Source organism: Rhinolophus sinicus, chromosome 3, assembly GCF_057876585.1.
Source record: "Rhinolophus sinicus isolate RSI-liver-muscle chromosome 3, RSI-T2T, whole genome shotgun sequence".
Taxonomy (NCBI): Eukaryota; Metazoa; Chordata; class Mammalia; order Chiroptera; family Rhinolophidae; genus Rhinolophus; species Rhinolophus sinicus.
In genome coordinates this window covers 59,644,692-59,670,209 of record NC_142503.1, presented here as the reverse complement: position 1 = coordinate 59,670,209, position 25,518 = coordinate 59,644,692, and the positions used below count along the sequence as shown (strand labels likewise).

The 25,518-nt window shown below is 36.7% G+C and overlaps 1 protein-coding gene across 1 annotated transcript in view; it reads right to left on the bottom strand.

Annotated features, from left to right (window-relative positions):
• The window catches only part of ADGRV1 (adhesion G protein-coupled receptor V1), a 503,930-nt gene that overhangs the window by 264,802 nt on the left and 213,610 nt on the right, over positions 1-25,518 (bottom strand). Inside the window, exons 78-83 of the mRNA XM_019734240.3 lie at positions 21,289-21,696; positions 17,019-17,203; positions 11,630-11,879; positions 10,949-11,088; positions 8,890-9,050; positions 1,553-1,653 (exon numbers count right to left, since the gene is read on the bottom strand). Of these exons, the coding sequence (XP_019589799.3) occupies positions 1,553-1,653; positions 8,890-9,050; positions 10,949-11,088; positions 11,630-11,879; positions 17,019-17,203; positions 21,289-21,696 (1,245 nt within the window). The remainder of the gene's footprint in view (positions 1-1,552; positions 1,654-8,889; positions 9,051-10,948; positions 11,089-11,629; positions 11,880-17,018; positions 17,204-21,288; positions 21,697-25,518) is intronic.

Here is a 25,518-nt window from a genome sequence, read left to right as displayed (position 1 = left end):
CTATAATTAAGACTTATACAAATTCGGCTGCCAAAAAATCACCAGCGTGGGTGGTGAAAACAGCCAAGTAAACTCTAATTACAGAAGGCGGGTTTTCTAAGATTTTACACACAAGAAGGCAAGATCAGACAGCTAAGATAGTTAACGCGGCAATATAAATAGACTTGTCAAATTCAATGTAAGCCCCCATTGGTAACAGCTGTTACCTCCCTCCCCATAGTTCATAGGTACTAAAAAACAAGTAATCTGGGATCCTCTGCTTGGAATCCAGCACTTAATTGTTCTTGAAAAAATATGGTTATGAAATTTATACATGTCATTTTCACTCCTGGAACAAAAGGAGTCAACAGCAGTCCAATGTCCCAGATAATTTTCCATTATATATATTTCAGCTCCTTCACTAGTATTATTTTTTTTTAAGTTCTGTTTGGAGTTCAATAAAATGCCATTACATTCTAAAATACAATGTGGAAATCCTAAGTGTACAAAAACAATAAATTTACCTAAATTGAATACATGCATATAACAAGCACTCAAACACCAGCATTTTCTGCGCTCCAAAAGTGTCCCCACTCACCCAGAAAAGAGGATATTTTATTTTATAAAATAATATTACACAGTTCTCTCAATAACAACATTATATAGTGTGAAGCAGCACACACATTCTTACTGTCTGGATCTGCAATTACAGAGTTAAAGTAGAAGTGATTATGTGTTTTCCCCTTTGCTTTTACAAACATCTATGCCCATCTTTCCTCTTATCGACAAACTGTGTGAACTTCATTTGAGGTGAAATATCACCTCCTCTAGGAAGACTTCCTTGATCTTCACAGGAAAATGAATTAATCATCTATATTCACAGAATAGTTTCCAAATAGTCTATGTTTAAACTTACCACACTAACTTATAGTTATTTACATGGACACCTACTGTTCTAGACTGTGAGTAGTACCTCATGGACAGAAAAGGCATTTAATCTTTTCATCTGCCATCTGGGCTTTAAACTGTATGCCTTAAACTGCATTCTAATGAAAGATGACTCAATGTTTTTCACACTGTTTCTTCTGCCATACACACCTGCAAATTTTTCAAAGAAGAATATTCTACCAAACTGTATTCTATGATATTAAATGAAGCAAAATATATTATCTAGATTTTAAGTATATATCATCTTAATGCCCTCCGTATAAATAATTTGTGAGAGTATATTTTATTCAACAAAGTAAATAAAATGTGCTAATTTTAACATCTAGACACATTAATAATATATTTAGCATAGATAAGTTGATAATATAATGCTTTGTAATAGAAGCAGCTATTCTCTTGTGATACTACTAAAGTACTTCTCTGTAGAAAGTTCACAAAATATAGTTTTGAGTCCTGATACTCTCATTTCCCTTTACCGCTCTCCTTCCCCCCCCCATCCTCCTCCACTACAAAACTAAATAAGCTTATTTCGACTAATTTGAAATTAAAGTGATACATTCAGCTCAAGGATCATAGAAGAAACATGAACATCTCATGAAAGTCGGAAATTGCAGGGCTCTCCTACCTGTGTAGCTAAGCTGGCTGCCATCATGTGAGTCAGAAGTTTAGCTGCAAACATGGAATACCTGGCACAGAAGACATGGGAAAGAACAGCCAGGCAGAGACCTGTAGGAAAAAAAAAGTCTGCATGTGGTTTTACAGTCCATGAATAGTAGCACAGTGAAAAGCTTTGGGACAGTCAAGCACATAGTCTGTAGCTTGTCTATACTGCATAGCACAGTATCTCTGGGAATGATTTTGTTGCAATTTTAATCTACTCCATTTTGCATGACATATAAAACCTTCACACTTAATCAGTTAAGCCCAAAGGGTAACTTTAATTTTCACATATCCACATGTTCATTTCTCTGCTAAAAATAAATCACAAATTAAGCAGATTAATAATTTCATTAAGCATTTGGTGTTCTATATTTCCATTAGACATGTTTTACTGTTTAAGAAAAGAATCATATTTCAATCTAATTTTCTAAGACCAGGTGGCTTGGCTAAATGGATATATTTAGGGAGCGGAATATGATTTTTCAGGTAAGAAATTGTGAATGGTATGACCAAAACTCAGGTTCCTTAATTATCCCTTTTTATCTACTAAGAATAGTTATGTAATTACAATAGTGGCGATTATGAATTTTAAAATCAACCTATGCTACTGGGTGCTAAAACCAGGAACAAAATGTGTTCTTTCCCTGAGATGACTTTTAACTTAAACATCTGCATTTGTAAGTGGAGTGAACAAAATTATTGTTATTTTCTTTAAATCTACTTGAATTCACCTATTTAAACTACATCAAGGGGATGATTAGAACCTCAGCAGTAACCCACAAATCTTTTATCTTGCAATTACTATGAATTTCTTTTAATGCCAGGTTTTAAATGCAGAGTGTATACATATTTCAAAAACATGTCCTGTCTTTTAAATTTTAAATGTGCAGCATATAGTAACTTTTTCACAGAAGGCTTTTACTCCACTCTCATCCTCAGTAGGGTTATTTTGTCTACAATTTATTGAAACGTAACAGTGTGTGTGCTGCTTCACACTGTACTTTGCATGCATGACCTCATTTATCAATGCCTCCTTGACAAACGGGAGACACTGCATTTATTTAACATTTTGTTTTCTCATTTTCTTCTCTGAAGCTATGGAACAAACTTTTAATGTATCTCACCTGTTGGCACAAGTGGACTGGGCATCTGCAATATGCCGACATGGGGTCTAGTTTTCAGCACATTAATGTCTCTCATAACTCATTTTGGCAAAGCTTTCAATAGATTCAGATTTTAATAGGGTAGACAAACTTCCATATAGGAAGTAAGACTCTGAACTAGTTAAGACTTTGACCTAGAAATTTGGCAAGATACCTGGAGTAATTCATTTATTAGGAAGGCTGCCTTGGGGTATTCTGGGACAGGTGTGGAGATCCCATGGCTGCTTCCAAGAAAATCTATCCTCACAGGTACATAGTGTATCCAGAAACTGCAGAGTCATGTCTGATTTTGCACCTTTACTTAGGTAGTCTATAAACTATTGAAGCTGATGCTTCAAAATCACTAATGTACACTTTGAATTTCCTATGATGATCAAAGCTTGATTCAACTCAAGGTTTAAGAGTGTGTGTGAGTGTGTGTGTGTGTGTGTTATACTGACAAAAGCAGGGCCTTGCAAGTTTCTTTTTTTCATTGTAGGCTACGTGATAACAAATATATGCTTTACTGTAAGTTTACTGTGGTAGATGGTAACAGTGTCGGGCAAGGGCGTTTAGTTCTGGGCAAAGGAGAAATATGCATGAGCCAACTGTTTTAGTCATAGCCTTCTCCCTTAACTTGGTAATATTCCAGTCCACTCCCATTTCATACATAAATTTAGTACAGTTAAACTTAACTAGCTCAGGAATATTTATTTAAATACATTAAGCTTCAACCAAAATGCTAGTGTGACACCTGGTGGCAGTCCAGGATTCAAAGCCAGTGGCAGGAAAATGGGCTAGATTCAACAGCCTATAATTGTCTGATAATTATCGAGATGCTCAAGCAGGGTGTGCCCTCACCTCAACTGGCCTTGGGAAATATACTGAATAAATTTAAAGAAGTAAATACTTCAGTTACCAAGTTTCTAAAGTACTATATGCTAAGTATTTATCTTTTATTTTCTTATCTGACATTAAACAGCTATATTTAGCATATATAATTTAAAATTACAAGTCAATTTTTATTTTTTAAATGTAACAATGTTTTGGTTTAAATTCCCTTAATATGTAAATAACAGGATAAAAAATGTTATTACTATAAATAGATTAAAAACAAAGTATAATAATTTCAGGTATTACCTAAAGGTGTACTCTAAACAGTTTTTAAAAAATTGATTTTTTTGGCTAATTGAATAATTTTCCTTTACTTTTTTTTTCCAGCAACATGTAGTTTACAGACTCAGCTGGCAAAAACAATCAGTCCACAACAGAAATGACTTTTCTATATGATTTGGAAGTGAAAGGGAAGATAAACTACCCTTAATAAAATTATAGCATTGATAATCTTTGATTTCAATAAGAAAAACTCTAAAGAACAGATAGATTATTGTGCTCTTATCAAAGTGGGCCAAGGTCCTCTTATCTATGCATGCAATATTTGAATGTTTGCATATGAATTAGCATATGTATTGTTTGTAAATGAATATGCATATCCAGTAAACATCTCTATTTTTTTTGGCATCCCTTGAGAATGGAATATACTTTCCAAATAACTAAAGTTTATCTTTCTACAAGCCAAATATTAGTATTTTTCCATGAAAATTTCTTTAAAATGTTTATAAATTGTCTGTATCTAGCTATCTACCTATCTACCTACCTACCTATCTAATCTGTCTTCTCTACAGATAAATCTAAACAAAACCAAAGGTCACTCCATTATTAAATCAGTGATTAGCTTGTTAGCTTAGTTGTTTTCTATTTGCCCACCTAATGTTAGCTGTAATTGTCACTTTTTCTACTTTTTCTTGCTCATCTCTATCGATTCCCCTATTCCTGCAACTCTTCCCACAGCGCAATGCCTCCTGATTACTGCTCCTAATAAATTGAAGACAGGAACACAAGTTTGTCAAGCCTGAAAAGTTTTCTAGGTTGAACAAAACTCAATGTGAAACACCTGAGAATACACAAGTTCTCTGTATTAGGGGAAAGGATGTATTCCAAAATGATGACGTTGCCAGGAGATCAGCGGCCAGATAATCAGGGTATGATTGAAATCTGTAAGGTTCAATACAATAGCCACTTGAAATTTAACTTCTATTTAAAAATTTAAACAGAATGAAAAATGTGGCTCCTCGACCATACCAGCCTTATTTCACAGGTTCAATAAGATGTGGCTAGTGGCTGCCACACTGGACAGGGCAGAACATTACGGGCACCACAGAAATAGTCACTGAAGTGTCCTGAGTGAAAGCAAGAAAAATTCAGAAGAATTTTTATAAAAAAGGCTAACATGAGACAGTTTGGGACTTGAAGATATGAACTTAACTGACACAACCACAAGTATATGTCACTACCGGAGGACGTCAGGTCAACACTGGAGATTCCTTTACATATGAATTTAACAAATAGCTACTGAAAAACTACTCTGTCAGGGACTGTGTTGAACAATAGAGACACACTGCTCTAAAAGATAGTTACTTACTGCTCTCCCACTGCTTGTCTCTATATTTCTATCTGTATCGCCTCCCAGACAGAGACTGGTTTATGAAAGGTCATGGAATTCAGTTCTGGAGAGAGAGATGTGTGGGAAAACATACTGGGTGGTTTTCAGGCAAGTTTTCATTGCTCTTAAAACAGGAAGCAAATAAGTGCTTTTCCCTTGGCAAGTCTAGACATTGTTGTGTGTGCAGCCAGCTCAAGACCATGTAGGGACAAGGCTGAGAAAATAAAATCTTTGAGGAGAGCAAAACAGAACAGTGAGAAGAGGCTGGGCTCGTAATGATGTCACTGAGGTGCTGAGTTAATCAATCCTGGCCCTAAATCTGCGTATTTAAGATATTTGAGGTGCCTTCTGTTACTTGCAGCCCAGTTCATCCTAAATGATATACCGATATGTACATAGCCAGAGAAATCCAACATTTTATGCCATGTCAGAATTAAAACTAAACTCTCTGACAACAACTGCAGTTACCCTTCAAAACTTTAAAAAGTTTTTACACATTTGTTTTTTTATTCTTCCTAAAAAGAACTCTCCATTTGACAGAATGAAGTTGTTTCAATATACCCTCCCCCCATAATTTAATGGGTCTCTTAGGACAATGATTACAGTGAATGTGAACTTGACATTTTGGAGAAAATTTGACACAAAATTTTAGAAAATAACTCTTATTTTTACAAATAATTTGAAATGAGTAGGCAGCATCTAGTAGTTATAAAGTTTTCTCTGGGAAAAAAAAAACAACCTATCAGAATCTCAGCTTGTAAAACAGAAAAGGCACAAGTAGAATATTCTTGCAGTTTAATAAGCCTTGAACAAAATAATAAGCATGCTTCAAAGGACTTTGGATTGTATTTATTTACTTATCCTGTAAATCTTGTTATTTAGCATTTTATAGACAATTACTTTCTGTTACTTACTGTAAAATTGGCATTTTGTTGGCATTTATCACTAAGTAATCTATGAAGTAAATAAAACCATTAGCCACTTAAAAAGGAAAGATTTAGTTTGACTAATGTGTTAAAGTACTTCTGTATTGTAAGAAAACAAAACAGAAAAAACAATGAAACAAATGTAAGGTCTGTCCATCTCTAATTTCAGCTTAAAAACATTCCAAACATAGGAGAATCATCTACAAGTACATCAAACATGACATAGTTCATGTATTGACAGTAAAAATGAAAAGGGCCACGGAATGTTATAGGGTCTCATTAAGATCACAAGGCCGTACGGATTGTATTCAGAGTCCAAATCAGGATGATTCTAATCTAATAGTCTATCTTTGATAGTGCCCCATCAATCGAGTTATAAGAGGAAGAGTAAGCTTCTTTAACATGATTCTCCAAATAGTATTATGTAGTTCAAAGTATGCTTAGGTTCCTTAATAATTATAAAATTATAGCATTATCATCTCAAGTTATTGAAAGTTATACTTCTATCAAGTCACCTTTGAGGTGAATTCCATAATGTTACACTAATGTGCACAGTTATGTTTTATTTCTCTTCTCTTTCTAACTTTTTAGCTTCTAGGGATAACCTTAGTTTAATTTCTTGGGATTTGATAAACTGGTTTACAATTTTAAAAGTCACCCTGATCTTTCATCTTTCTAAGATGAGGATTACTAAACTTTCTGGCCTGTATGTATGCCCATTTGATACACTGATCATTTCAGTTGCTCTGCTCTAGTATAGTAACCATAACTGTGAACCAGAATTGGAACAGATACACTGTGACCTATCCTGATTTAAATAAAAAGGTTTAATTCCTGTCTAATTGTGTGTTACCACACATTTCCTGAAAAAAGCTAGTCAGACTGCTTCCAAATTCAGAGGGATATTCAGTGTGGCCTAACCTAAATTATAGAATGTATGTAAGATACATAAAATTCTCTTCTCTAGTGCCTGGATGGACATTCATCTTCCCCTGAAGCTGAAACAGACACAAAGACAAGACTTTATGTCTTTTATCTACAGAACAGGCAACATACGTTACAGTATGCCACTGGACAGAGAGAGAAACAAAACAAAACAAAACAAAACAAAACAAACAAAACAATACAGGTGACCCTTGAACAATATGGATGTGTGAACTGCATGGGTCCACTTACATGCAGACTTTTTTCAATCAACAATTATGATATTTGTGCAAAAGTAACTGCAGTTTTTGAAATTATTTTTAAGCTTTTAAACTGTAATTACTTTTGCACCAACTTAACAGAAAAAACTTGCAGAAGAACAACATAGCCTAAAATAGACAACATAGACTTCTGGTATTGATAAATACAGTACAGCACTATAAATGCATTTTCTCTTCCCTATAATTTTCTTAACATTTTCTTTTCTCTAGTTTCTGTTATTGTAAGAATACGGTATATAACACATATAAGATACAAAATTCGTGTTGTTTAAATTATCGGTCAAAGCTCCTGTCAACAGTAGGCTATTGATAGTTAAGTTTTTATAGAGTCAAAAGTGATACATGGATTTTAGACTGAGTTGGGGGCAGCTCAGTGCCCCTAACTCCTGTGTTGTTCAAGGGTCAACTATAATTTCAAATATGACTTCAAATAAAAAGTAATCAAAGTAGATACTGATAGTTTAGGTGTTGATTCTCGAACATATGGGCAAATCTATACAGCCTTTGCTAGAGAGAGTTGCAAAATATGTATTTATTAACAATTCTTTCAGGAAATATAATCCAGCTAGTCTTCTATAAAATCAAGATAAAATTCGGTCTTTCATTTCTAAAACTCTTTGTTATGATGTTCAGCATTTAGAACAAACAAGGGATTTTTGTGGGTCACAGCAGCACTTGGACTTATGTCTCCATGGAAATACAGAAAATAACAGGTAGATATTATTTCAGCATTTTACCTTTTGGCTTTATTTCACCAGTCTATGAGATTTCTATAAACACATTAACATTAAAGTAATATATCATGTCTCCATTTGGTTTTGGAACTATGTGGACCTAGAAAAATCTATTAAGCAAGAAATGTCATCTTTATGAAAGACGTTATTACAAATAAATTATTAAGACTCCCAACCATATAATCAATACAGCAAATGAGAATGACTATAGTTATTCAAAGTTAAATTATAGGTAAAGCATTTGACAGACATTAACACAATTCAAGTTCCTATCCCCGCCAGAAACAGGGCCTAGATGTAGAAGGTGAAAGACCATTTATTTTTTAACAGTGGTTGAGTATATTTAGGTTGTATTCTAGGTTGTAGAACACAAATCAACCAAAGGGGTAGGTTTTTTTGTTTGTTGGTTTGTTTTTTTAATAAAAATACAAACTGCTTTGTACATATTATCTCACACAATCCTGACATTTTACTGCATAACCTGATCCCTAAATCACAAGACTGAACTATGTTTTACATCCTTTCCTATTATCTAGCCTCTACCCCACACTGTATTTTATATTCTTTATGAGTCAGAAACTGTGTCTTGCTCTTTTCTATACCCTCAGTATAAAGTTGGTTCTCCATAAATGTCTGTAGAATGAATTAATACGACAATGGGAAAGCGCATGTTCTCCTAGTGCTGATGAATTGCAGTATATTGCATCTTGCATATATAACATGACTATGGGAAACCAGACTTTCATTTTCATAAATATTTTAAATTATTGACTCAAAAATATTGCAACTGACCTGAGATACATATAAATCCAGAAGAAAAGAAGGCTTCGTTGTATGAAGACAAGTTGTCAGTCTGGGCGTAGACAGCATACACGGACATGTATGAACAGGCACATTCCACGTAATGTGAAGTGTCCTCAACCACTTTGCAAAACTGACTGTCAGACAACCAGCTAGGGTAAAAACACAATTGTCACTACTCCCCTTTCGTCAATACTTAAGGCATTGAAATGGTTTTCAAAGAAAAAAACAACTTACTAAACTAAGTGTTGTTGACTCAAGACTTAAGCAGACCACATTTTCTTTTCTTTTCTTTTCTTTTTCTTGTCTGTCTGTCTGTCTGTCTGTCTATCTATCTATCTATTTTTAATTAAAGTTTATTGGGGTGACAATGGCTAGTAAAGTTACATTTATCCGTGAAGATGTATGTGCTCCGATGTTCACCGCAGCTTTATTTACGGTGGCCAGACTACATTTTCAAGAAGAAACACTAAAGGGGAACACCTTGTCCCAAACATGACACAACAGATCCCACAAGCACCTTAAGAAGCAGCCTAAATACTCTCCAAACCCGCAAAAGCCTTCTGATACAGAAGCTGGTCTTCTCAACAGAGCAGTGCCTGTTGCTACCACATTAAGCCCTAATGCGTCTTTTGGAACAAAAATTAATATAAGACCCAGTCTTATTTTTGAGGAAATACAGTAGCTTGGCCCTCCCAGGAGGTACCGTATTTTCCCAAAAATAAGACCGGGTCTTATATTAATTCTTGCTCCAAAAGATGCATTAGGGCTTATTTTCCAGTTAGGTCTTATTTTCGGGGAAACACAGTATCTAACCTAAAGTATACACACCCAAGGTTTCCAACAGAAAGCACTCTTCACTCTGTTTCAAAAGTCCCAAATGACTGACGCAGCCATTATAATGTGCAGTGTTCACCCTTCCTTATTTTTCATAATTCCTTGTATTTTTGAGCCACATAAATTACTTATATGATTTTCTAAAATTCGTTCCTCATCATTTCTGGATTTTGGAGCCAGTTATAATAGTACATAAATGTTTTCAAGTATTCCCTTCTCTAAGGTCTGGCTAATTCAGCACAAAAACATTGTCACGATTCCAAAAAATATAGCATCACGTGCCAGCCTTCTGAGCATTCCTCAGTGACTACTGGTTGAGTCTCTTCCCTTTAGTGTCTCTTGATTCCTTTTCTAAGGACATAAAACTTCTTAACCTCAACTGCAGGTTCAAGCTTGAAGCATTCATTATTAATTATACATTGAGGATTACAGAGTATCTATGTATTAGGTTTAATATCTGTCATCAATTAGGAATTTCAATTGATAATTATTTTTTCTAAGGAAAGAAAGAGACTAAATAGAATTCTGGTGTTTAGAGAAAAGTGGGTTGGTTAGCCAACTAAGTTGTTAAACCTGTTTAGAATTCTAGTGTATGTGGCTGAAAGTCAGTAGTAAACTACATTTAGTGACTGGTTTGGACCCTAGACCCTCTGTGCCAGCACTGCCTGACCCTACAGTATTGATTGAGCCCCGAGTGATAGAAGTGCTCAGAGACCTGAGGCCTTAGGCCAAGGAGATTCAGAGAAAGACTCACTCTCATCTTCCCATTCCTGTGCTTGGCTTTAAACCCAAAATGCACTCCAAGCCATATGTGGACTAGAGTGATAAATCCCCTGTGAATCCCTCTAAACACAGAGCATCAGCTCCAGAACCACAAACCCAGATGGAAGGGGTAAAAAGAATTCCCTTTCCTGCCCAATAAATGAACCAATAACCATAGTAAGGGTATCAGAATTGAGTAGCACTCATGTGACGTCCCATGAAAGCATTAATAATCAAGAAGTAAATATTGTGTTAAACACATATTTCAATTGTTTGGCTACATCTGCAACCTGCACAATGCTAGACATTTCCGATGCTACTTTGTCTTATGTATTGTAGCGGTTATTCTCCAGCCATTGATGCTCAGTAGGGAAAAAAAAAAAAAAAGGGCTCAATGGTACTGGAACAGGGAAGGACCAAATTTTGATTTTAAACCATTATGAATACATACCTTCCAGCAGCCTGATTCCAAAGGAGACACAGAGATGTCTTGGGAACAATTCTAGGCTTGGCAGCATAAATCCTGTAGAGAACCTCATTGTTGTCAGTCAGCGGTTGTGAACTCTGACCTTTCACACTCAAAGATAATACCTATAATATCAATAAAAAAACCAAGAAAATTTAATGATCTTTTCAAATTAATGTCATGACTAACTCTCCTATTCTGAACTTTGTTTCATTTTTCCTAGTCGTGTTAGTCACTATTTACTGCCACTATTAATAAGCAGCTTCCTTATGAATGCAGGGCACATCACTGGTTTTCCATTGCAAACATTCTACCTCCACTTCAGTTACTGAGCAGCCTTCAGCTGGCAACATTGACTATGACTGTAATTGTCAAACTTCATCACGAGAGGGGTATATAAGCTAATATAATATTAGTGAAAGCTATATTCTTTTTCACTTTCCCTACTTTTACATATAATTTACTCAATAAAACAAGAAGGAAATATTTCCAACTGCTTTCGAGATAAAACGTTCTACAACAGTTCATAAAGATGGGACATGTTTCATAATTAACTCACCATGTGTACCACTTCCCACAAATCTGATCAAGCAAATGCATTCTGAGGAGTGTGGCTGTTACAGAAAAATCAGATTCCAACCATAACTCTCCATAATGATAGATTACCTTATTTTTCAGGGCAGGCAGATTGTTTCCATTTATAAGCCACTGCTGGCTGCTATACTCTGTAAACTGGACTAATTCACATGTACTTTCCTCAGACATTATTTCTGCATCTGGCACATCCAATAACCTCTCAGGAACTCGAATATAATCACCTTCCTTTCCTTCAAACTTGTGCCCATTGATTTGCTGAGGATACCAGTGAAGAGCCAATATTGACAAATATGGGCAACTGTCAAGGATGGTTTTGCTTCTACAACAGAAAAACAAAGAAAATGCTAAAACGGCTTGCATTTTATATACATATACATACATACATACATATATATACATATATATCTATCTATCTATATAGATATAGATAGAGATAGATATATAGTATTTGTTCTATATATCCACTTACATTTGTTAAAATGCATTACACTGGGGCTCTGTTCTTTGTGTATAACATGATACTACCAACCCAGGAGCAGTACAGAGAATATGTTTTCAGTTCTTTTATGGTTGTCATGATTTTTTTCACAGAACTTTCTGCATCCTCTTGCCTGATCCCCCTTATAACCTAAAATATGGGTTTTTGAAAGCTGTTTCATGGATATCAGGTACAATCTGTGCTATAAAATGTACTTTTCTGTTCGTCATATTAGCATTGGTGGAATAGGTTGAAGAAAAGGTACACCACTAAAGAGAAACCCTCTGCTTTATTTAAGAATACCATAAGCCTTATATGTCTGGAGCCATGTTTTCATCAAGAGTTTACCTCACCCCTTTCTAACCCATCAGAGCATTGCTAATTTAACCATGTGACTGGTAGGTGAAAGAGCCCTGAACAGTGATCTTTATCACTGTTGATATAATTTAACAATTATTTTGAACATCCCCTAGGCATAAGAGCCTGTGCTCGGTGAAATTGCTTCCAAACCTCAGTGTGTGTAAAAATCCGTTGGAAGCTTGTTTAAAAATATAGATTTCGGGATAACACCCCAGACTTACTAAATCAGAACCATTGCCTGGGGAGTGTGCTGTGGGTTCTAGGAATCTGTATTTTTTTTTAACCAGGCCTCCAGCAAATCTGATACATCTTGTTTGCAAATAGTGAGGAGATACAATGATGAATCAGATCTGAAAACTGCCTGGAAATATTCAGAGGATACTGGGATAAAAATTAGGCATTAAATATTGTTATAGAGGCACAACAGATGTAGAGTACATATAATTATATCATGGATCTAAATGATACCTGATCAAGACTTCTAACCAGGGAAATGAAGCTAAAAATTTTCAGTTAAAGATTTGAGAAAGCAAGGTGAGGACAAGGACTAATTTTTCCCTCCAGCTGTATTTCCTCTTTAAAAAGCAAACAACAACAACAAAATGCCACGCCAGCTTTAACTACCACATCTGAATTGATGCCCTCAAATATCTATCTTTAAACCAAGACTCTAGACCCTTATGTCCAAGACTCCTATTGAAGCACTTCAATCTGTATAGGTCACACACCTCCAAAACAACCTAAAATTTGTCTTTTCATCTCCCCACGCAGCTTCCCACATTTCCACTGGTGATCTCAGCTCAAAGCTGCCCCGCAGACCCCCCAACCATGTCCAGTGTGGCTGAGATCAGTGAACCTAAGCCACGTGGCTGCATACCCCGCTTCTACTTCACTAGAATCTGATGAGATTTTGCGCAGTCAGCGCCATCATGGACCCGCTATGTCTACCTACTGAGAATATCACATGCATAGTGACTGCTCTCAACCTTGACTAGGGTTTCCAGGAGACAATTACCGCCCATTTTCAGGAATATTTTTTCCACTTTCCCATTCCCGAATCCCGAGAAAAGTTGGTCGGGAAATCAGGAAAATTGGCTCCTTGAACCCAGGTGGTTGGTAATATCGGCCATCACTTTGTGGAAATGATTCATCATGGAGAACAGAAAACAGTTTATATCTCAGGATTCAGGAACGGGAAAGCCAAAACAATTCTTGAGACTGGGTAGGAATTCCCACCTGGAAACCCTAACCTTGACATAACAGATGGATTCCTGGGCTCTCTCCCTGACACCTTAACCTCCTATATCCATGCCCTTCTACGGCACTCACTTTGATCAATTCCACAATCCACTTTCTACCCAGGCTGAAGTCAAGGGGGGAAATCCAGTGGGTAAGCCCACATTATCATGTCTACTGGCACCACTGTCGGGACAGTTTTTCCTGCGGGCCCCACTAGGAGCTCAAGCTCCATCCCCCTCCTCCTCCTCCCTTATCGGAGCTGTCTCCGGTGTGCACCATAGTTAGAGACCTCCCTGTCAAAACAATGTTGAGCAATCACAGCTGCTAGGGATGGACCTCCATGGCACCCTGGCCAGGTGTCCCCCCCAACCCGGAGGCCTAAGCCTATAACAAAGCGTCCGACCCCAGTAAGTGCTCAGTGTTTGGGAACAATCCTGCTGAGCCCACCGGCATAATAAAGCTGTGTTCTCCCTGATCTCTGCGTGCCGCTTGAGTCTCTCAGTCCTCGCCGCTTTTCCACAACACCACTACAAATCCACAGCGACCAACTTCAGTTGGCCCTTGATGCCACTTGACATTGTTTTTACTTACTTCCAAGTGAGCGTTCTAGATGCCACCATTCTCCTCAATATCCCTGCTCAATTCCCAAACACTTCACTCTCAGCAGATGCCCTTGAATACTGCTTAAGGCAATGTGTACATAATACATATAAGAATGGTCAATATCTTTAGAGTTTTCTGAGTAAGAAAAACTAGTCTTGAGCTCTCTCTTATTTTCTACGTTCAATTTGTTACCTACAAGTTAATTCTACAACCCAATTGTTTTCCAGGTACCATACTCCCCATGTCCCTGACTCAATTTCAGCCCTCATCTTCTCTTACCTGAACAATTATCCCCTATGCAGCCTTCCTATTTTTTGATTTATCCTATTCTTTAACCATTAACACTGTCCTCAAATGATAGATCTAAAATCCTAAGTCTAATACACACACACACACACACACACACACACACACACACAATCTAGCTTATTCTATGTTCAACCTTTAAAGGTTGATGATCTCTCCAAACACACCATACTATTCTTGCCTAACTGCCATCATACATGCTTTCTTCTTTCTGGACAAGTTAGAAGGAAAGTTAAGTCTCTGTAAAGGAAGCACATGGCAGGAAATATTGATTTATTCATTCATTCTATTCATTTGTTATACCATGACCATTGAGAATCTACCATGTACCAGACACTGTTCTAGGCCCTGGAAATACATTAGGAACAAAACAGAAAAGACCACTCTTTTTGTGCATCTTAGACTCTCTTGGGTTCTCACTGGGCCTTTAAGGACACAGATATAGGAACCAACATTCACAGCAGGATAGACGGCTCACATCTAAGACAACCTCAATATCCTGGTGATCTTTCAGAAATATGGAAAAACAAACAGAAAGGCCTGGGACTATGAGGAATGTAAAACCATGAACTACTGACTTCACAGAACAGCACAGTTGTATCCAGTGAATGAGGAAATAACACCAACAGAATATTTCTTAAATACACACACACACACACACACACACACAGTGACCTCAGTGCTAACTTACTTGAAGTAAAGAAATGATCCATTTCAGAGGTTTCTGAAGACATGAGAGACATTTATAAATGGTACTGAGGAGCTGAACTGCTAATCATTGGTCTCAGATGGATACTGAGGAACAGTGGTGAGGACTGGAGAAGGGGCCTCCAAAAAGCACAGGCAGAACTGGTCAGATGCTTTGCTGATGATCCTCATTAGGAAAACCTCAATCCCCAGGACTCACTCATCAGGGTTAACAAAAGAATACAGGGTAGGGGATGCCGATCTTGCAGCTGAACCTCAAGTCACACCCTGGCGCTGACCTGGGATGAAAGTCTGGAGCACATTCGAGTCAGGGGCTGGGAGTGGAGGATTTGTTACAAAGCAAGTGGTTTACATCATCCTCTGACCATGTGGCACGGTGGCCAGCATGGGCTGTAGCATCAAGTAGGCCTGAGATTGAGCCCTGGCCTCACCATGGACTAATCGTGTGACTGCTGGCACACTGTGTAAGTTCCCCAGCCTCAGCTGCTACATCTATAAATAGGAATAAAGGCCCTAACCCTACCCTTGAATGACTAGCTACTTAAAATGATCTTTTGTGGGGATAAAATAATACATGTACAACTTTTTAGTAAGGACTAGTTCGAAACTAAACTTTTCAATATCTTACTCTGTTTTCAGTTAGGAAAAAAAGGCAATTTCATATTGTTCAATCTAATCCAATGTCAGGACTAGAGCAGAGGTATAGTTAATATCAGTTATAATTATTATTAATTCTTATTATTTTATTCTTTGATCTCAGTTGTAACCTTTTTATATCTGGATTGACTATCTCTTTGAACTTCATGTGCCTTGTGATCTAAGAACTAAAGCTAAAAGTTTTACATATCTAACCAATATTTTAATTAACCGATCAGTTCATAAAGGGCCCCATAAATAAATGATTTAAATTACTACACAAAATTTTTTAAAATGTAGTCTTCAAAATATCTCTGAATTTCAATGTGACTTAATGAATCCTGATAATAGTAACCATTAGTAAATAAAAAATAAACTTTATAGAGATTTATAATACTTTTAATCACATATGTCCCATTAAATAATAGTCACTGCTTTTTACACAATGTATCTTTACTCTGTGAGAACTGAGGCGAAATCTCCATTTCCAAGCATGTTCTTTCAACCATGTTAAATCAAATAGAAATAAACATTTTTAGATCTTTCTACTGCACTGACCAATTCACCTGATGAATGTAAATTAGAACACCATGACTTCTGAAGAATATTAACATACAGTTACAAAATTAATTATATAATTAATAACGGACATGTGCCACACTTTATATCTTTCTTTCCACTTGATTGCTTTCTGTCATGAAACTGCAGCCATGTAACAACTAGCTCAACAATATTCTGAGAGTTGCCTCCAAACGGGTAAAACTTAACCGTAACTCCAGAGGAAGCACAATTAACAGCACATCAAAACACGTCTAAAGATTGGAATCACTTTCCTCTTTTTCTACTCATAATGTATCTTCTACTCGTTATATAATGGAGAGTAAGCAAGATGACATTTTTTTTTTAAAAAAAGAACTTTCAAAACAAGTGATATATTGTAGACAGTATAAATTTATTTTCTTGATGCAGTTGCTGTTTTCTTCAAATAATTAACTTCATTTGCTCATTAGGTACAATGTATTGATTGCGTAATCTTTAGTTACATCATGTATATGTCAATTTGCATTGCACATTACTTTATAAACTGTGAAGGAATACGTATAAGGTAGTATATTAGAAGATACTTACTTTTCACCAGGAGAGCCACAGGTAACATCAGTCAGCAGAGAAAAGGCAAAATTCTCCGTCACTTCTGTAAAGTGACTAAATCCTCTAGTGTCCTTGCGCTTTGGGTTAATAAGAGCACAAAGAATCTCATAGAAAAGATTTCGGCTTTCAATACTGAATGCTTGAGTTTTTCCTTCAACAGTTATCTGGAAAAAAATCCAAGAATGAAAATATATCTTCAAAAATAAGCTGCTTACATGGTATGTATGGTATAATACAGCATGTGTTCTTTATTAGCAGTTATTACCATTAGCAAAATAAGGGTGAACTTATGAAGAATTTAAAAGAAATCAGTATCAAAATTATATTTCAAATATATCCATTTGTACTTTGAAAAGCATAAATAGCCATTTATGAAGGAAAGGCATAATCACCAAAATATTTCTATTCAATAAGCAGATAAAAGCCTCAAATCGTTGCATAGATCACTTATTTTCAACTACAGTAATTAGTATCATGAGTCAAAATTAATCTCTTTTTTATATCTACCTCAAGGAGTCTTATTCTTTTGACCAACAACTAAGGAAATAAATACAAGAATATTTGTCCAGAATAAAAGTAAGATTATTCTTGATTACCTGTGTTTCAATGAACAGAAACCAGCACATTTCATTAAAATTCTAAAACATTACATGAGAAAATCCTTTTGCAATTAAGAGTAGTGAAGAGCTCCTGGCATCCTTACCTTTATTCGTAAGCATGAGCCTTTCTACTTTAAAGGACTGGGTTATTTCTTGTTTGAGGGACAAGGAGAGTAAGAGAAAAAAATCGCCATCATGATTTATTATTTTTTCCTTGCCAGAATGATGGGGACCCCGACTTTATTGTCGGATTAGAAATGAGTGTGAAGCCATTGACTTATTATTCTACTCCACTCCGACATACCTCAGAAGTTCCTATTAATTCTTCAAAATCCAAATTAGTCATCACCTTCTCTGGGGATTCTATACTGTGCCCCACCTGCCTTATCATACACATGATAACTCTCTATGTAATTTGCACATACCTTTAGTAATGAATTTAAGACAACACTGAAATTATTTGTCTGTTACTCTGACTAGAGCACACTGAGGAAATGGCTCATGTTCCCCATATTTTTTTTTTTTAGGTTATCTATATATTGCCAAGACAATAGTTGAACTCAAGATCTAAGTTTATAATATGAGTAGCCATCTCAAAGATAGTAAGGATGAATGGAGACTAATCCACAAGGAAAAGATGATAAAAGACACAGAATAAAAATTTACAATGGAGGAAAAATTACAGTGGAGACAATGAGACCCATTGGATACTGAAACAAACTGAATATGTTAAGCAAAAAATAAGCTCGAGAAATTCTTCCAGGACTCAGAAAAAATACGACAAATATGACAAATCCATAAGTTATAATATGCATATAAAAAGAGCTGAAAGAAGGGAAAAAAAACCAGTTCCTTGATAAACTAAAGAAATAATCTGATCTAAAAATGCAGAGCTTGCTTTATACCAGAGAAAGTCAGGAAAAGAAACACCACCAGATGTATCTGGGTGATTTTTAAATATTATTTAAGAGGTAAAAAATAATCCTACCAGAAATCAGACAGGAAAAAAAGTTACTAACAGAGGAACAAACATTCAGTTTGACATCACTTTTTTGCAAATGACAGAAGCCACCAGAGAAACATATGAAGTTTTAAAGAACTAAAGGTTGTGACCCAAGAATTCTAGAGCTCCAAGTCTTTCATTAATATTCAAGGGCAAAACAAAGTTAGAGTAAAACTCTCTCTCTCTCTCATACACACACACACACACACACACACACACACACACACACACACACACACGGCCCTTGGTTTGTATGGGTGCTGTTCTCAGCATGTTATGTTAACTTCTCTAATTCTCACAACAATCTTGTGAGGGAGGTACCAGTGATGTAGGATCTGCCAGCAGTGTCTGGGTGTGGGCTGGGATCATGTCTCATGAAGCCGAAGAATAGACACACAGACCAGAGAGAAAGAGTTGTAAACGAAGATCGTTTATTAAAGGCAGGAGAAGAGGTTGCAGCTCCCGAGCAGGAGGGGGTACCCGAAACTGGGAAGCCCAGTGACTGAGGCAAAAGTTCTTACTTGTATATCTTCCCTTGCTTGCTTGGGGAAAGGGGCTGGAGCCTTCTAAGGGAATTTATCTATTAGGTTAGTCTTGTTTGCCCATCCTGAAGGGATTAACGAAATAACCCATTCTTATCTATCAGATCTGCTCCTTTGTCCTACCAAAAGGGATTTGAGATCATTTATGAACCTCAAGGTGTATTCTCATATCTTTGTCCTGGAGTGAAGTAGACATTCCAGAACCTGGAGTTTCAGGATATGGCTGATTTTTTTGTTTATTATACCAGGAACACCCCCCCCCCCACCCCCCACCCCCGTCCAGCAACATACTAACTAACCTGTCTCACCAGCGTTATTTTGTTTTGTTTCCAGACAAGGAGATTCAGGCAGAAAGAGAACAGCTCACTTATCTAAAAGCATGGAGAAGGTGAATGGCCCAGGAGACACTGGTGAGGGCCACTCTGCCCTGACTCAAAACATCCCTCCACTTGCTTGTCCTAAAATAACAAAGATTCACTTCCTTTGCAGAAAAGTCAGTCAAAATTATTGCAAGCATGAAATGTAAAACCGGGCAGTAAAATATAGAGCTAAGTCTACATTACTGTTAGTGTGATTATAAAATAAATTAAACGTGAAAAATAAGTCTTGACATATAAGACATGTCAAAAATATATATGGTAAGAAAAAGTATTCTGGTCATAAAGGCCATTTTACCTTAACAATAAAAAGAACCCCTCCCAAATTATCAAAATTGGCTTACAAACAAATGGAGAGTCTGAATCACCATGGGACAAAAATTTATGTCAGGAGAGAAAACAAAAATGAGACCACTGGAGGGGGAGGGAAGTCTATTAAATTTTTACAGAACATATTATTCCTGTGCTCTTTCAAGTGTTCCTGAGAATACCTACTGAGAAAAAAATAGCAAAAGTCCTTATGTCTTCTCTAAATCATATGAAATGAGGTTCTGTATTCTAAAATGTAGTGCATTGTACATTCCTTCCCTCTTCTTGGCCAAAATCAACTTGTTCTTGTCCTATGCCTTCCCATCGTTAGAAAATTTAAGTAATACTATTTCCCAGAGTGAATTCTTATCTCCAGAACTCTGCGTGAAATAGCAGTCACCTCTCTTTGCTTTACAGGCTATTTGGTAAGTCCTCCTCTTCTTGCTGTGTGCTTTATAATTTTCTTTTCTATCATTTAGGCATGGTATTTTAAGAGATACTATAATAAGTAAAATAGGCATAATCATCTAAAACCGTGTGCAAACATTTTAAGTATTTAAAGGTCACTGTGTAAGAAATACAGTATTTAGAAATTCATATGTATGCACTCAAAAGTTTTTACTTATAAATGTTGATAAGAAATACCTTGATAAGAACGCCCCCCAAAAACACCCCACAAGAGTTTTTTTTCTTCCTTTAGTAATATTAAGCACTCTTTTTAGACATCTTCTTTCATTTACATTCTTAGGATCTAACAGTGCCATTTAATACCATCATTTGCAAAAGTGTAAATAAAAAAATAGGTTTAAAATAAAACCTGGTTTGTCTAAGACCACACCATTTAAATACAAGACCACACCATTTGAATGTAAGACCACACCATTTGAATACCTGAAATCACCTGGTCATTCCTGAGTTTTTCTGTTCTGTGAAAGTTTTCAATGCCCGGGCAGAGCAAAGAACAAGCAGAGGGCAACAACTCCTGTTCCGTGGCATTTAAACAGGAAAAACTATGTAGTGAATGTAGCTCACGTTCTCATTTTATGGACTCATAAAACTGAGACAATTTCAAAAGCTATTCGTCCAGTTTCTGGAGAATCAGACAGACCCTGGAGCTTCTGACATCTGGGGCCTCTTTTCAGACACTGGATCGCCTGCCCTTCCTGCCATAGATTACTCATCGCTCACTCTCTGAGTTGAGACTGAGGTTTCCAAGCAGGCATAAGTCACATGAAAGGAGAAGTACAGTGTCAGATACGATGGATTCCACTCTTGCGTTGAGAAATTTCACTCTATTATAATTTCATGATAACTGACATTATAACTGTGTATATGTTGTGTTTCTTTTTCTTTTTTTAATTTTGTTTAATTTATCAAACCTTACTAATCCAATTGCTGACACTTGCAAGGGCTTTTTACCTTGTCTATTAAATGCATCACGGCACTGAGCTGTTCATCTGTGCTTTCCGTGGCCACTTGCATGCTGATGCTGTGGAGTACTCTGTTGAGAATGTCACCATCTAGGGGCTGTTGTAGCTGATCTGCAAGCCCCCAAACAGCCTGTGAATCCGCATCCGAGACAACAGTAACATTAGCAGTCCCATACGCTTGATCAATTCTGGCCCCACCTTTGGGGTCAAAAAGCACAATCTGGAAGCGTTTAGGAAATGGATTTAAAGACCCCGTCTCTGGGGTTAGGATGACATCCAATACGGTGTTTCTCTGGCCAGGTTCAAAGACCAAGGTGCCTTCGGTTCTCACAAAATCTTTCCCAGAAATAGCTGGAGATATGAGAGTACGACCAATTGTTTCAGCACTCCTCAACTCCTAGAAATTAAACAACACCACTTCAGTGAAACTCCAACACTTCTGACCTTGTCCTAAACAAATTCATATTATTTAAGCAAATTCTACTTCTCTTAAACAAACTGATGGGCCATAACAATATTACTACTTAAAACATGGGGTTTTATACTGTTTTTGATCTCCTAAGATAAATTAGAGAGATAAATACAAATCACACAGTGATGAAGCTAGGAAAGATAGATGCCTTAGAACAAATCAAGAAAGAGTTAGAAAATAAATGGCACTACTGCCTTAACAGAATTTCTTCAATTGTGAGCACACTAAAAATTTTGCTTTAAATAACACATGCTGCAAAACCTAAGTATGGAGGAAAAGAGGGAATGATTACATTTTTATTCTTACCTAGAAATTTTGGGGAGATGGGGTTTGGGGGAGTAAACAAAAGGCAGAGGGGAGGTAGGAGGAAGCAGAAGAAATAGGTCTCTTGTTGTTTACACTTAGATATGAAAATACCCTGCAGAATAACCACGTTGGGCATGTATACCTCTGAATTTCTACAAATTTTGGTTATTAAAAGTTTTTTTGTAAATTGGAACATGAGAATTTAGTCAAGGAAGAACCAAAGTAATGTGCATTTAGTTACTATTGAGCCACCAAATATTAAACTCCTAGGACATGGCCAGGTGGCATATTGTAAACACAGATGCGATTAATAAACACCTGAACTCACAGAACCTATTCTTTCAGAGGATAGAGACAGAACAAAAATTACAGCAGTAACAATATAATTTTATGTGAAGATGAATTCTATGGAGAAAAATAAGAGTAGGTAAGGGCATGTAGGATGATGGTAAGGTACTATTTCAGATAAGGTTGATCAGGGAAGCTCTTGATGTGATACTTGAACAGAGACCTAGGTGATGTAAGGGAACAGGCTGTGTAAGGATCTGGAGGGGAAATATTCTAGGCCGAGGGGACGGCAATTACAAAGTCCCTGAGGTGGGAACCATCTTTGAACGTGAGCAGAAGAGCCAGAAGATCAATGTGATTGGAAGAAGGACGAAAGCACAAGAAACTGATATCGGATAGCTGGGCAGGGGTCAGATCATGCATGTCCATTACACAAACTGTGGCAGGAAGACACTGGAAGATTCCATCAGAAGAGTGACACATTTTATTTCATATTTTCCTGAGTATTCGTGTGCATAGTTAGGCTGCAGCAGGGATGATCATGGAGACAGGGAGAAGAGATAAGAGGTTTTTGCATTAGCTCATGCAAAAAACAATGGGAGCTTAAAGTAGGGTTGTATGAGTATAAAGAGTAAGAAGTGCTCAGATTGGGAATATATTTGACTGTAGAGTTAGTAGGACTTTGTGGTTAATTCAATGTTGGGTGGAGAGGAAGAGAACTGAAGGTAACTCTCACCTGTATGCCTGGATGAATGGTGGAAAACTGGGGCAAATATTGTTAATGGAGAAATCAAGAGTTACTATACATAAGCCTGAGATGACTTTTAGATATTCAAATGCAGATGTCAAGTAGAAGCAATCAGATATATGAATCTGAATCAGGGTGGTGAAATGGCTGTTGATAAAAATTCAGATATTTAAAGAAAACAGGTTTGGATGGTCTAAGCTAAAGACTGAGTCTAGATGCACCCCCAGATGTTTTGGTCAGGAACACCAACACAGGCAATAGGACGGAGCTGCCAGTAAGCAAAGAGTAGGAAAGTGTGGTGCTCCAGAAGCCCAAAAGAGAACCACATGCTTCTAGAAGGAGGAAGTGACCAACTGTGTTGAAAAACAAAAAAAAATCAAGGAAGAAAAAGGGTTTCTAAGAACACCTGCAGCACTATGGTAGAAAAACAAGCCTCACGGAAGGAAGTAACACCAAAGTCTATTGGCTTCAGAATGGATAGATTAAGTGTCCATTGGAATACTATGTCACAGTAAGAGTGAAAAACCCTTACACATATTAACATGGGTATTTCTCAGAAACCTATTGTTGAGCAACAAAGCACACCATAAAACAATACAATTGGTAGAACCTCATTTGTGTAATTTCCAAAACAGGTAAACCTAACCAGCATATGGTAGGTGGTAACACTATAAACAAAAGCAAGGGAATAATTCAACATGAAGTTCAGGATAGTGGTTATCTGCGAGATGAGGAGAGGTCATCTTGCCAGGTAAAAGCAGGATGGCATGAGAGAAGGGTTCATGGCAGCTAGTTCTTTCATCCTATTAAAGCTGAACTTTTAAAGCTAGATGGTGGTGCCTTTACTACTATAAACTATATGAATATATTCTGTCCACTATTTTCCGGTAGTATTTATTTCACAATTCAGACATTTAAAGGAGAGGGAACAATCAAAATGTGCTTGCATTTATAAAGTACATATTTAAAAAAACAAACAAGCAGCACTATGCAATTTAAAAGCAACAACGGAAATCAATATAGAAATAGCTTTTGAATAGAATAGGCAATGTGAGAATAAGGAGGAAAGGCATGTTCTTTCTTGAACTTGTGTGCTTTGGGCTAGTATACACATACATAAATGAAAGGATTTGAAATTGGTGTTCAAATGTGGCTTAGCCATAGGCGTATTTAATTTAATGATAACTGGAATGAGTGATATTTTCATTATCTAAAATCTTTGTATCCCTTAACTTTATATTGTAAATATATAGACATAAGGGAACTCATGCTAAGACCAGAATATTTATGTATTGGGAATTCTGACCTACCACAGGGTATGTATATGATAGCCACTGTTTTAACTACATTCTGAAAACTTATTTAAAGTAAAATGAAGATTGATATCATTGCAATATAATAACAACTTGGTCCACAATGATTTCCTCATTCTTGCCAGCTACTGGAAAATAGAATTATATGTCTTTCTCTTCTAGTAGATGCCTAGCATTCAGAGAGAGAAAACGCATGGGGCAATAAACCGAGAGGAAAATAAATAATACCACATACGTGAAACTTGTTTCTAGTTTTTAAAATGAAACTTATTTTGACATAACTGTATATTCACATGCAGTTATGAGAAATAAAAAAAGAGTGATCTCCTGTACCCTTTACCTGGTAGCCCTTGTTGGTAACTACAATAGATCACAACCAGGATATTGATAGAGACTGGCATTCAGATTCTTATTTTGGCAACTTCTATTCCTCTCTTATCTGACTGTGAACTACCTTAAAAGGTGCATCATCTGTTCTGTTCTTCATCTTCAGTTCCCTTCTTTCACTCTACAAAGTAGTGAGCCTGTGATGATGTAATTTCATGGGAGAAGAAGCACATAATTTTTCTCATTTCTTTTCCTATCTTAAATGCTCGAAAGGAAAAATACTAAAAATCTCGCCACTATGAATCATGTTTTTTGTGTTCATGCCACTTCAGAGCTATTTATAATAGAGTTTATTTCTAGAGTCTCATATGATAGTTTTGTCGTCTTGTCGGCCCAGCTGTGGGCGCTGTCATAAAGACAAGCTTTCCTGCCTGGCAAGCTTCCAGGAGAGCCTACTACCCAGAGCTCTAGTCTTCACCTCCCATTCCTGACTCACGTGATCGCTGCAGCAAAGTGGTGCACATATGCTGTATTTCATGCACAGGATGTTCTGTTTGAGCCACCCAGTAGTGACACAATCAAGCACATACTAAACAGCAGTTTGTTAAAACAAAAACAAAAACAAAAAACCTTTGAAACCCTGAGGATTAAAAAGCCACCAGACTTGCGATCTTGAAACAGAGGAAAGGGTAGCACTGTCCAGGACGACTTTTCAAACTGTGGGTTTCTTGGAGTTGTATGAGTCAAGGAGAAAAAAAAGCAAGG